The sequence below is a fragment of the Sorex araneus genome, chromosome X (genome assembly GCF_027595985.1).
Source record: "Sorex araneus isolate mSorAra2 chromosome X, mSorAra2.pri, whole genome shotgun sequence".
In the NCBI taxonomy this organism is placed as follows: Eukaryota; Metazoa; Chordata; class Mammalia; order Eulipotyphla; family Soricidae; genus Sorex; species Sorex araneus.
Window position 1 is genome coordinate 240,159,324 of NC_073313.1, and position 13,194 is coordinate 240,172,517.

Consider the following 13,194-nt stretch of genomic DNA (forward strand, 5'->3'; position numbering starts at 1 on the left):
GCACAACTGTGTGTGACTTCAAAACAAAAAAAAAAAAAAGAAAAAGAAAAAAACTCAAAGAACTAAATCATGGTCCCCAAGCACTTCCAGAAGTGACCCCCTCAGCACAGATATTGAGAAATTAAGCTTGTTCACCTTCCTGCCACTCAAAGGCTAGTTGTTTAAAAAAAAAACTCATAAAGACTTTCTTCGCAACTATTCGTTACAACAGAAAACAATTTTCTATTTAAATTTGTGAAACATGACTATATTGATGCCCATCCAACTCTCCCAAGAACTTAAAAAAAAATGTCCCTGAATAGGAACACCATCGCTAATGCAGCTTCACACAGTCCCTCTGCCGGCAGGTGTCTGAGAGAAAGCTATTTCTCATCGGACGCCTCCACATCCATCATCCTGCCAGCTCCCTGTCCCGTGGATCTCAATTTCCTCTTCTTCCTCCCAATTTAGTTGTATAACTTAAGCAACCATACATACACAGAGGTGAGTAGACAGATGACTAGAGTCAGAATTGGGGGTCTGAGTTTTATTGTGCATGCCAGTGTACATTTCCCACGGTACCACAATTATTAAAAGTAGACGAGAGCTTCAGTTATAAACATAGGTCTTCTCCAAGATATTGCATAGCCCTCAAAATTTCAAAATTCCATTTGCAAGTACAGTTCAAGATAAGAATAGGAGTTCTTGATCTCTCTTTATGGAAGAAGGGGAGAGAGGGGAAGGGGAGGAGGAATGAAGGAGAAGTGACATACTGAGAAGACTGTGATGAAAAGCAGGCCAATGGACTGGTCATACACAAGAGACCTAGGTCTGGAACCTCCATCAGTATTCAAAAAAAGTCATGAGACCTAAGATGCTCGATGCTTCATTTGACCTTAACAACATTTGGTCCGATCCTACTGTTTTTAGAGTTGAGGTAACCAAGTCCATTTTCAAGAACAGAAAGTCTGATGTTCTGTGCTCACAGCTTTGCCTGGAACTTGACTTTTCAAGCTGACCCTTAGGAAATGTCAATAAGCCCATATTCAGAAATAGATATCGCATATGGCTCTTTGGTAATTATTTTAATTCCCTCTAATCATTTCCAAATGACACAGACATGGACACTGTTTCCTGCCCATTACAGACATGTGTATTCACACGACATACTCATCTGCCCCCACGGTGTCACCAGCCTTCCCCTCCCAGCCCAACACACTATGACCTGAAGAGCACAACAAAAATCAGCACATTTTACAAACACGGTTGTAACAAAACAGAAAAATACAGATGAAGCGCAGGTCAGAGTTCAGGCACTCCGAGAATGTTCTATTTCAATTGTAACAGTTGTGTTAAAGAACGATAAACACAGGATGACATCACTTATATGTGGTATTTAAGTAACTGGATGAGGAAATACAACGGTTTATAGGGATAATGCCTAGCTCACCCTTGGTCCCCAGAACAAAGAGGAGAAGGAAAGAAAAAAATATGGAGTGTCAGGGAAAATGGGGGGTGGGGGACAGGGAGAGACAGATGAGAAGCAATAGGAAGCAAGGGTGAAGGGCATGCAGGTATATCAGTGGTGTTCAGGAACAATGGAGTTAAATATCCAAGCCACAGAGAAAACAATACTGAAGTCATACGACGAGACCCAAACTTTAAGAACCAAGCTTAAAAATACTTAACAAGGTATTTGTCAAGATAGCAGGCTGGGGTGGGAGCTGGGGGGTGGTTGGAGAGGGAACTTGGGCACACTGGTGGAGGAAAATTGACACTCATGGTGGGATCGGTGCTGGAACATAATATTTCTAAAGCTGACCTATGAATAACTTTGTAAACCACGGTGCTTTAATAAAATAAAAATCTATAATTTTAATTTTAAATGTTTTTTTTCTTTTTTCTTTTTTTTTTTTTTTTTGCTTTTTGGGTCACACCCGGCGATGCACAGGGGTCACTCCTGGCTCTGCACTCAGGAATTACCCCTGGCGGTGCTCAGGGGACCATATGGGATGCTGGGAATCGAACCCAGGTCGGCCGCATGCAAGGCAAATGCCCTACCCGCTATGCTATCACTCCAGCCCCAATTTTAAATGTTTAATAAATAAAATTAAATTACATTCCATTTCTGTTGCACTTAATTATTTTTTTTATTTTTTAATGAAACACCGTAAGATAGTTACAGACTTATAAACTTTCATGATTACATTTCAGTCATACAATGATCAAGTAGCTATCCCTCCACCAGTGCCCATTCTCTACCACCAATGTTCCCAGGAACCCTCCCGACAGCCCCATCCTTCCCCCCGACCCCCTTCCTCTGTGGAAGACACATTCGCTCTTACTCTTTCTCCCTCTCTTTTTTGGGTGTTATAGTTTGCAATACAGGTGGTAAGTGGCCATCATGTTTGAACCATAGTCTACTTTCAGCACATATCTCCCATCCCAAGTGAGCCCTCCAAGCATCAGTCACCTAGTGGTCCCTTCTCCATCCCAGATGCCTTTTCCCCCAGCACATGAGACCAGCTTCCAAGCTGTGGAGCTATCCTCCTGGCCCTAATTTCTATTATCCCTGGGTGTTAGTCTCCCATTCTGTTACTTTATATTCCACAAATGCACTTAATTTTGAACACATACTTTGCTCCTGGAGTCAAGTCGAGAGGACAAAAATCTATTTCCAATTCGACGTTGCATCACCTGTGCACATCACCAGAATTAAGGAATGAAGTATTTACTGTGAAACATTTAAATATAAACAAAAAAAGCCCACAAGGTATGACCAAGGTTTGACTGGTATCTATCTAGCAGCCCAATCAGGAATGGAGTCACTGTTAAATCAAAAGACATTCACACGTTGTGCAGGCTGCTACCAGACCCATACCCATAGGCAGCTGCTTCTGCTCATCTGTAACATTTATCCATCACACATGTAGCACATGTAGTAGATGGGGCTCAGACAGTTTCTCTAACAAAGAGTGCTAAAGACGCAATCCACTCAGCAGGACCAAGTTCTCCGGGTCACACCCAAAACACCCAGTAACAAAAACATAAAGCACTCAAGGCAGTAGAAATAATCCTGCAAGTCAGCAGCAGAAAATAAAAGAGTTGGAAACGCAAGATCATGACTCATTTCAGGGAAAAGACTGTCTGAGAGGAAGGACCTCTTAAACTAAATTGAATAAGGATGGTTTCTCCGGTGGATGCTCCGAGATAGTCGTACACTGTAACTACAGGAGGAGTTTCTTAAGATATTGCTGCTACATGTAACCTTAATTACATACTGTATCTTGTTCCACCAACTTTAACACCACAGTTGTTACACAGATTCCCAGTCACTGTACCTGGCAAGATGTGGCAATTTGGATTTGAAAATGGTCCTGTCTGCTTATACTAAGCCAGTGCTGAGATGATTGGGTAAAGCGAAGGAATTTATTTGCAGAGAAATTCAATCTCTACCTTTCACCCTTCTGGCACCACTCAGGTTAAGTGGGGGAGCTGTCCTAAACTTTCAGCAAGTTCCAATTCCAACATGCATACTGCATGCATACTGATACACTGAGTGAACCAGAATCATAGAGGCATTCTCTGCATTCCCCACTTATGAGGCTCAGTAAGTGGATAAAAAGCTACGACAAACTGTAGAGATAGGGGGCGCCTACTAATCCATCTACCAGCCCATTGGTGTCAACAGCTGTCCTATCAACATGAGCCAATAGCACTGGCCAGGGTAAACTGAATTCTTTCTGCAATGGGCACAGAGTGATTAAAGACTGCTTTGCTATCCTGTACTTTAACCAAAAAAAAAAAAAAGTTAAAAGACAGGAATTCCCTGAAAGGGCAGAATCTGAAGACTTATAAGAGAATGACTACTAATAACCCCATTAGGTCCCTCTAAACTAATCCCTTCTAAATGGCCAGGCAAAGAGTCCATGCTGGCATTTATATTTAGAAAGGGCTAGGAGCAAAGAGCCCACATTTGAACAGGGCAGATTTCTGACATGTCCATACATCAATCATTCCAGGGTAAGGTTGTCACAGTGTCCCTTCAGATTCTGCCCTCCGAATAGATTGGAGCCCAAGATCACATCCTGTTCAGGGTAGGGAGTAGGGGTGCGAGTTTCATAGAGAACAAAGAAGTCATCACTTCCTTTTATCCCCCCATTAAGGACAGATGTAGCAAAAAGATCTATATGGTAACGTTCACCCACTTAAAATATCAGACTGCGCACAGGTAGATGGAATGCTAATATTTAAGAGCCCCTAAACCTACACAAAGATGTCTCTATTAAAAAGAACATGGAAATGAATATCTTCAAGGCTAAGTGTGTGATTGATCGCATTCACACGTGCTTTCATTGTAAAGCTACATTTATTTGGTGATTGCACTCTTATTTTTTAAAAAAGCTAGATAATGGGGCAGATCGAAATTTTGTTTTTATCTATAAGAGTGTTTCCAAATTGTTTTTAAGCACAGGTTTAATATAACTGAAGAGCACACAAATCACATGCACAAGGGAAAAAAAAAACAGCTATTTTATCCTTTCAGTGTGGTTAGTAAGGCTCCTTTGTGTCTACAAATTTCCCTGGGTGGTGCTGTTGCCAAGAAATTCTAATTCATGACAAGGTTTTCTGTAAATTTGGGACAGAGGCAAACCTGCAAAGCCAAGGACCCTACAGTTTGCTTTGTCTTTCTGACTGAGACAGCACCTGGCAGCTCAGGCCTGGAGAAGGCAGTTCGCAGGCGAGATACACTACAGCAGGGAAAGCAAAGCAGCTCCCAGATCAAATCCTATCCCCTGCACCATGAGGATGTTCTTGGAAGGCACCCCTTTCTGCAGCAGGTCCCCTAGCGCCTCTTCCTATCAAAGGCCCTTGTGAAAAGTGTTTCTGGTCCGGGTGCCTGTAACCCAGATGAAATTGCAGCATTATGGGGACGCTTCAGTTCTTACTGTAGCCAAGTATGCCATTAGTTTAAAACAATGGGGGGGGTGGGGGAGGAGGGAGGAATGCTCTATGATTTATTTATTTGTTTCCAGTAGCAGTGGAAAATTTTCTCTGAGCAAAAAGGAGGCCTGAAACTGACCCCATCTGCCAATTATGAATCAGCATTAACAACAAACATAATTCCATAAGAGTTTTCAAGTAAACATGCTATGCTCCTCAATGGCATGAAGCAAAGCTAGGCACAAATAAAACTCAGAACATCATAATTTAACCTGCAATCATGCACTGAACATACAAATCTGATCACATTTCAGAAGTCTTTATAGCTTCCCCAAATAAAAAATAATCACAAATGTAGGGTCAAATCTTTTGTATTTTTCAAGTCATTGGTGGGTTCAGAAAAACTCCCAATTTCTCTTGGCAACAAAACTCATGAATGGGTCTCCCTTGATCCATTATCAAGTGGTACCCCATAAGCAACTTCAGCTTCTGGCCTATCTCTGACTTGTCCTGACTTTTGCTCAGACAGCTCTTGGAAGATTTCCTGCAAGTTCCCAAAGAGCTTAAGGATGGTAACCTTAAGAATTGTGCGTCAGCTGAATTCCATAAAATAATAGACCACATAAGCACAGTGTAATTTACAGTTACATGACAGGCAGAGATGATGTTATTTGGGCCAAGTGCTTAAGTATGCAGTCAGAGCCCAGGAATGGAAAGCTGTTAATGCAGGAAGTCCATCTGGATTTTAAAATTACATCGGCAATGATTTTCAGATTTGGAGTTGTATGTGGCCGTGATACCACTGCCCGGAAAAAAAAAAAAAAAACTAAAGTTAAAAAAAAAATCTAAAGTCAAAATGACAAGGTTCCATTCAAGACAATGATCACAGACAATAAGTTTAATATAAAATCCTCCAGATAGTCTATCCTCAATGTTTAAATACACAGATGTTCCAGAGTATATCACCCTATGTACTATTTCTTCACAAACAACATCGAATTACTGGAATCTTCACATTTCACCCATCTAAAGGCCAGGTATACTATTCACTTTCAGGAGAACATCTAATAAATGTTCCTCATTTGACCTCTAAAATCTGATTACCCCAGAGCACCAGTGTACTTCCTCCTGCCTGGGGCTCTTTGTAGCAATGTTCTTGGGCTGTTTTTGAGCAAAGTCGGCTCAAAATTTCCCCACTGGAGGGTTGATTTGGAACCAACAGTTGCATATAACCACCACCACCCTCCACTCAGAAACAGCCAGGGGTGGGGCACGAGAGGGAGGAAGGAAGAGGTAAAGGTTGGAGGTTGTGCCATGAATTTGAATTTGGAGTTGCGGTCACCTCTCTATAGCGCAATTGTGACCATAGAGTCCAGAGCAGAAAGCTCCAGGGAGTGTGATATCTTATTTAAAAGTGCTTCACCACAAGTTATGCTTCAGTCTGGACTTTGTGTGTGCATCTGAAATAGCTCAGAAAGGGTTTTAAGGTGAGGGCAATTGGCAGTTGGAGAATATTAAGGCAAGAAATGAGGAAGAAGGAAGGTACAAGGCATGTGGGGTTTTTTGTGTGTGTGTGTGTGTGTGTGTGTGTGTGAGTGTGGTGTGTGTGTGTGTGTGTGAATTCCATGGCTTGCAGAGAGAAACTAAGCTAAAGGTTCCCAGAAGGAGGTGAGATGAGGAAGAGGGGGAGGAGGCAATGATAAAGCCAGAAGGCTTCAGAGGAAACAATAGATCTGATACAGCTCTTAATTATTAGACGAATGATGTTCCTCTACAGATCTAGACTTTCTCCGGGATGGTCTAGCGAGATCTAGAAAAGCAGGTTTCCTCTGGAGAGGCCTTCCCTAAAAGCCAGCTTTACTACTGTGAAAAACGAACCAAAACAAAGTTGTGTGATTCATCAGGAGGGAACGTTGTAACAAATAAAGTCAACTTTCTTCTCTCCAACACAGCTTAGCAGTTAGTCACAAACAAGGGCTGTCTTGGGCTGGCTGACTAAATCAACAGATTCCCTTCTCTGACCTGTCTAGACAGCTGTTAATACGCAACTAATTCGACACCAGTGGGCTGACAGTGTGAAAGGAATGCTATTTCAGAAAATGAAATTCTGGCAACACTCTGGTTTAATTAGCATGCAAAGTCAAAGGAGGAAAGAGATCTAGCAAGACCCTGGACGAGACCATCAAAGGATGCCCTGAAGTGTCTCGTGCTAAAAACATGTGAGCTCTGTGTGCCTTTAGCCAGAGACAAAGTCAAGCACATCTGCCAACATCTCTAGGCAGGAAGGCATGTGTGGACACAGAGACACCGTGGCGAGTACCCGGAGGAAAACTCGCAGCCTCTAATCAGGAGACACCAGCAACTAGCAACCATGCTACAGAGGCTCGGTTTTGCCACGGGGTACCTTATCCCCAAAGCCAAACCTTATCCCCAAAGCCAAACGTCACGCGCTAGAGCAGCAACTGTTACATCCCAGCTTCAAGCTGGCAAATCCTGCTTTAGTTGCTGGCAGAGGAAATTCAGTCGTTCATTAGCCTTAACAAGCTGCTGTCAGGGAGCAGAGAAGTTACGGGGGGCAGCCACACACCAAGCCTCTCCTCTCCTCCCGCAGCCCTGCCCAAGGACAAGCAGCTTCCTCCAGACCCCGGCTGTGGAAGTTCACCCAGATCCCCACCGTGTTCCCGGACTTTTCTTCCTGCACTGGGGAGAGTGTTTAACGATCACCACGGCCCCCACCCCCGCCCACCATCTTTCCTGCAGAATGTCCCTCGGCAGCTCCGACTCCACGCGTTGCAAAATCACCCCTTTGCAAGCCCATCTTGCCCTTTCCACTGACCATCACTTTCTTCCACTCCACGAAGCCCAGACAACTTGTCACCAGCCCCACTTCCCCCTGCCTGGGACATCTTAGCCAACTTGGCAGCGGCGCTTTCAGCATCCTCCGAGTTTCTTAACTAGTCCTCTAAGACAAAGTCAGAGGCATTGGAAGCCCACGGCACCCTTTGTCAGGGGCTGTGCTGTTTAACTGCAGAGGGAACCCCCCCGCTCCCCCAAGCACAAAGAAAAGACAAAGAAGGACACCCTAGAGGATGTTTTCTTCTCCGGAGAGGGTTTCGGGTCTTTTTTGTATGTTTGTTTGTTTGTTTGTTTGTTTTTCTTTGCCCTGCCGAAACCTACAAGGCACCACCACACAACGTCAGCTTCCCCTGTCCTCCGCGAGAAATTCTGGAGTATCTCTGGTCACTGGGCTCCTTTTCCCTTCTGCCCCCTTTCTAGTCTTAAAAATCGAGGTCCTCGTCTTTATTGACACTCGCTAATTACCAGGGACAACGCTCCGCTCCGCTCCTGCCTTCCCACCTCCACCACCTCTGACAGTCCTCAGCACCAGTTGAAAGCGGTCAACCAGGTTCCAGACACGCAAGTCGGGGAAGGCGCCCGCTTAGGAGGACCCGGGATCCTGTCCGCGGAAGCCGGTCAAAACCCAAAAACTATCTTCCCACCACCCAGCTTCTCCGAACCCCCAGAAGTTAGGCAGGTCGCTGCTGGGGGACAGGGAGCCCCGACAACGTGTGCGCAAGGACGCGTTGGTGACTGAAACGCAGGCAGCTCGGACCGGCTGCTCAGCTCCGGCACGATGGGGGTTAGGGGGTGGGTGGAGAGGTAAGCGCAGATGACTGTTTCCGAAAACATTTTAAACAACAAACAGCCAAAAAAAGGGGGGGGGGATAGAGAGAGAGAGAGAGAATAAAACAAACAAAACAAAAAAATATTCAACCCCGAGCCCACACCAACGCAGCCCCTTTGCGTCTCCGCCGCCACCACACGATTTACACAAGTAATTTAAATCATTCACCTGCTGCCAGGTCTCCTCCAGGGATGGCAAAGCTGAGAAGTAGCCGGTGTCGTGGACAAGTTGTAGCTCCTGGAATATACTATAACTAGCCAACACGTCCATGCTGCTGCTGCCGGGCAAAACGGGAGGAGAAACCCTCCCCCGAACACAGTTGGGTCTGTTTGTTTGTCAGTCTGTCTGGCTCACCCCCCAAGAAGGCAGACATCCAGTGGCCCTTTTGTTTTGTTTTGTTTCAGTCAACTAAAAAGGAAAAAAAAAATCAATGCTGGAGAGAGGGAGAGAGGAGGTGAGAGAGCAGAGAGTGAGTGGGGTGGATGGAGAGAGGCATCCAGCGTGTACAGTGCAGACCGCTGCCAGGAAAAGGGGACTTCTCCACGGGAGTAACAATTCCCTTCCAGGGCTCTAATCACTCCCGCTCGTGGATCAGCAAAGGGGATGCAAACTCACTGACACGAAGCTGCCATCTATTTCTGCAGCGCTGTTCGCTCCTAATGCAATCTTTGCTCTTTATTTTGGGAGGTTGCATTTTTTTTCTCTCGCGATCGCTTCTCTCCCCCCCTCCTTCCTTCCCTCCCCACCCCCCACCCCATCCTTGCTAGTTTGTAGTCTCTTTCCTCACTCCTCCCCCCCCCTTCTTTTCTCCTCCTCCTGCTCTTCCCCCTCCCCAAACTCCCTCCCTCCGCCCCTCTCTCCGCGCAGCCGTGGGATCTCGGAGGAGGGCACCCATTAGGCCGCGTGTGACCATGTAAGGTAAACAGGGGGCTCATGAAGTCACTGAGGACCAATCGAGAGCGCGGAGAGGGACCCGGGGCGGGGCTTGGCCCCGACGGCGAGCTCGGATTGGTGCGCGGCGGATCTCCCTGCTGCCTTACAAGGCGGTGCGAAGCGAGCTATTTTTAGAGGGCTATATAAGGGGGCTGAGGCGGCCGCGCGGCGGCCGGGGAGAGCCAGCGCGAGGGACGGGGCGGGCCGGGCCGCGGCGACACTCGCGGCAGCTCCCGGGACGCGGAGGTGACCGGGCCGAGAACGCACGGCGGCCTCCGACCCTCGCTGTGTTGCCTGGCAGCGTCCTGGGCGTCCGGGGCGCGTGCCCCTCGGAGGGGAGGAGGTCACGAGTGGCCGCCGCGGCGCGGACGCGGCGGGTCGGGAGGTGAAAAGTCCCGAAGGCTGGGGTTAGGCCGTCTCCTGGAGGAGCAGGAAGAGGAGGAGAAGGGGGCGGGAGAAAGGCCGAGGTGCCGGCTCGGGGAACCGGGAATGACATTTCCCAGCCAGTCGCCCCCCCACCCCGTTGCAGGGCATGGGGGGTGGGGGGTGGGGCGGAGAACTGCAAGGGGAAAGCAGTGCAAAGGAGAACCACACTGAAAAAAAAAAAAAATCAGTCCCAAACAGAAATGGGGACCCCAGCCCCGCTCCCCCACGGGCTGCCAGGGTGCAGGGGAGGAAGAGCTACACAATGGAGCAGAACAAAGGGGAGCGGCGCCGAGCCTGTCGCCTGCGCCCGCCCCCCGCGCGCTGCGCCGCGCAGGCCCCGCCCCGATACGCGCGCGCCCCGGTGCGCGCCGCCGCCGCCGCCGCCGCCTCCTCCTCTCGCCCGCCCTTTGATTCTGACCCCGGGGGGCAACCCTGGCTGCAAGTGAGACTTACGGTTAGACTGGATTGGGAAGAGGGTTTGCCCCTTGAGTATGCGTTGAATAGAACAGAGGAAGTCGTGGTAGACTGGTGGGCGGCACGTGCGGGAGCCTGCAGCTTGCTAGGGGTTTACACGTGAGCCCCCCCACCCTCATAGCTTTGGAAAGGGGTGTCTGCCTGTGAGAGGAGGAGGAACCCGCTTAGGGACATCTATAGATGCAGAGCCTGTTAGGTAATAAACAACGCAGGACCAGTTGACTGCTTGACCTTAAGTTGTTAGTGTGGTTCAGGCTTTCCCCAGAAATGTACTGAGCTGAACTTCCACTTTTGGAATGATTGTACAAATCATTGAGAAACTTTAATTCTCTTCTTAATGGGAAACACACACACACACACACACACACACACACACACACTTTTAATTGCCTTTTTCAGCTTTCCACCTTCTTTGTAGGGCTCTGTCTCTCAATATTTGAAAAATTGTGCAAGAACAGTTTGAAACTCATTATTGGCAAGGAAAACTAATCAAGAATTACCAGGATTGAGGAAAGTCTTACTCATTTTACTTTTTGGTGCTTGCAATTCTGTTGGTCAAATCTATAACATCTATTGAGTGAGGATAATTGGTGTGTTTGCTATAATATGCGTTTGCAGTAATACACAAGTATCTTAGTACTTTAGTTGTTAAGAACTCTCTTGGTGTTTGGGTGAATGGCATAGAAAGTTAAAAGTCATATCCAGAAAAAAGGATAACATGATAGTACAAATCTGTGTTAACACAACTGTGAGAAGGAACTGTCTCTTTCTGAAAGGCTGAATGGGCCTTTCCCAGAAGCAGAAAACCACTTAGAGCCATCATGTCCCAATTAATGTATTAACTTGATTCTTATGGTCTTTGGTGCTGTCACTTACTAGCTATGTGACTGAGCAAATTACTGGCTCAGACTTCCTGCCTACCCACTTGAGAAATAGTAGTGATATCTGTCTCTCTTGCATTCTATGAATACCCAAAATGACGTTTCTATGAAGAGTCAAAGTAAAATTCACCTAATATAGAATTACCTAATATTACCCATCATTAAACATACTTAATGTTAGCTATCATTATCATCTGACTTTCACTGTCACTGTCACTGTCATCCCATTGCTCATTGATTTGCTTGGGCGGGCACCAGTAATGTCTCCACTGTGAGACTTGTTGTTACTGTTTTTGGCATATCAAATACACCACAGGTAGCTTGCCAGGCTCTGCAGTGCAGGCAGGATACTCTCTGGAGATTTCCCGGCTCTCTGAGAGGAACAGAAGAATCCAACCTAGGTCCTCCGTGCTCAAGGCAAATGCCCTACTATCACTCCAGCCCCACCTGACTTTAACCAAGTAAATAGTATCTGATTTTCATAGAATCCACAGTACGGACACACCAGTGTATTGGAGGAAAGACGGTAAAAGCTCATTGCCAGTTTTCAAGAAGGTCAGCCCTTCTACCTAGGAATATGCTCTTCCCACTGTGTGTACCAGTGGGAGGAGGCTGCTCAGAAATCCTGGAGCAGAAAAGCTCATGAGCTATAGGGGAAGAAAAAAACATAGAGGACATTTGAAAAGTAAAACCAAAGATTAGATTACAATTACTTGTCACACAGTGGACTTAATTTGTGTTTTTGTGTTAAACTATTTTCATTTCTGGACAAAGTATAACATGAATTTTAATATTTAACAAATAATAATTACTAATAGTCACTTTCAGGCTGGAGCGATAGCACAGCACAGTAGTTTGGCGTTCGCCTTTCACGCGGCCAACCTGGGTTCAATTCCTCCGCCCCTCTCAGAGAGCCTGGCAAGCTACCGAGAGTATCGAGCCCGCATGGCAGAGCCTGGCAAGTTACTTGTGCGTATTGGATATGCCAAAAACAGTAACAATAAGTCTCTCAATGAGAGACGTTACTGGTGCCTGCTCGAACAAATAGTCACTTTCAACATGGTAGGTTATATCGACATACAAAAACTTTTTATGTAATATCTCATTCTAGCCTTACAACAACCCTGAGATGGGTTGTTATTGTCTCCAAATGTATGAATAAAGATACCCAGATTTTAAAATATTAAATTGGGGGGCTGGAATGATTGTGGAGCCTGTCGGTGTTTGCCTTGCATGCAGCTGACCTAGGTTTGATGCCCAACACGACATGTGGTCCTCCAAGTCTTTCCAGGAGTAATAACCTGAGTCCAGCCAAGAGTAAGCCCTGAGAAAAGTGGCCAAGAAATCAAAACCAAAATTAAAGATACTAAATTGATCAAAATTACCCAACTGGGCTACAGCAGAAAAGGGGTCTAAATCCAGGTGCATCTCACATCTAAAACTGATTTTATATGGGAACTTACTACACGGTAAAAAAAAAACTAGATTTTCTTGGTTCTAAATCTAGATTTGTCTAAAAATTTGATATGGAGAAGGAAGCTTCCATTAAAGCTCATCGCATGTAAAAATTAGCCATTCAACTTGCAGAAGAACTCAACCAAAAATTTACAATGTAAATCCTGAAAACCTTATCATGACTTCTTTCAAAGTGTTATCACATATTTCAGAATATATTCTAAGATATTATGCAGCTAGGCACTCATAAAGGCACATTTTCAATATTTGTCATATTTAACTACTTTTTATAGCCTAGAGACCTTAAGTTCACATTCTAAAACACATGCAAAGAATTCAGATGTGTGAAATAATCAACAAATTAAAATTACAAGGGAACTTTGGCAGTCAAACAAACCAAAAATAAACAACATTGCT

General features: G+C 45.8%; 1 protein-coding gene and 1 pseudogene across 2 annotated transcripts in view; one reads left to right on the forward strand and one right to left on the reverse strand.

Moving 5' to 3' along the window:
• Nucleotides 1–9,326, reverse strand: part of KLF7 (KLF transcription factor 7) — a 94,400-nt gene extending 85,074 nt beyond the window's left edge. For both annotated transcript variants that reach the window (XM_004601307.2, XM_055121480.1), the window contains exon 1: nt 8,777–9,326. In XM_004601307.2, the coding sequence (XP_004601364.1) occupies nt 8,777–8,878 (102 nt within the window). In that variant the 5' untranslated portion in view covers nt 8,879–9,326. The remainder of the gene's footprint in view (nt 1–8,776) is intronic.
• A 903-nt stretch (nt 9,327–10,229) lies between these two features.
• The window catches only part of LOC129399872 (thyroid transcription factor 1-associated protein 26-like), a 37,798-nt pseudogene continuing 34,833 nt past the window's right edge, over nt 10,230–13,194 (forward strand).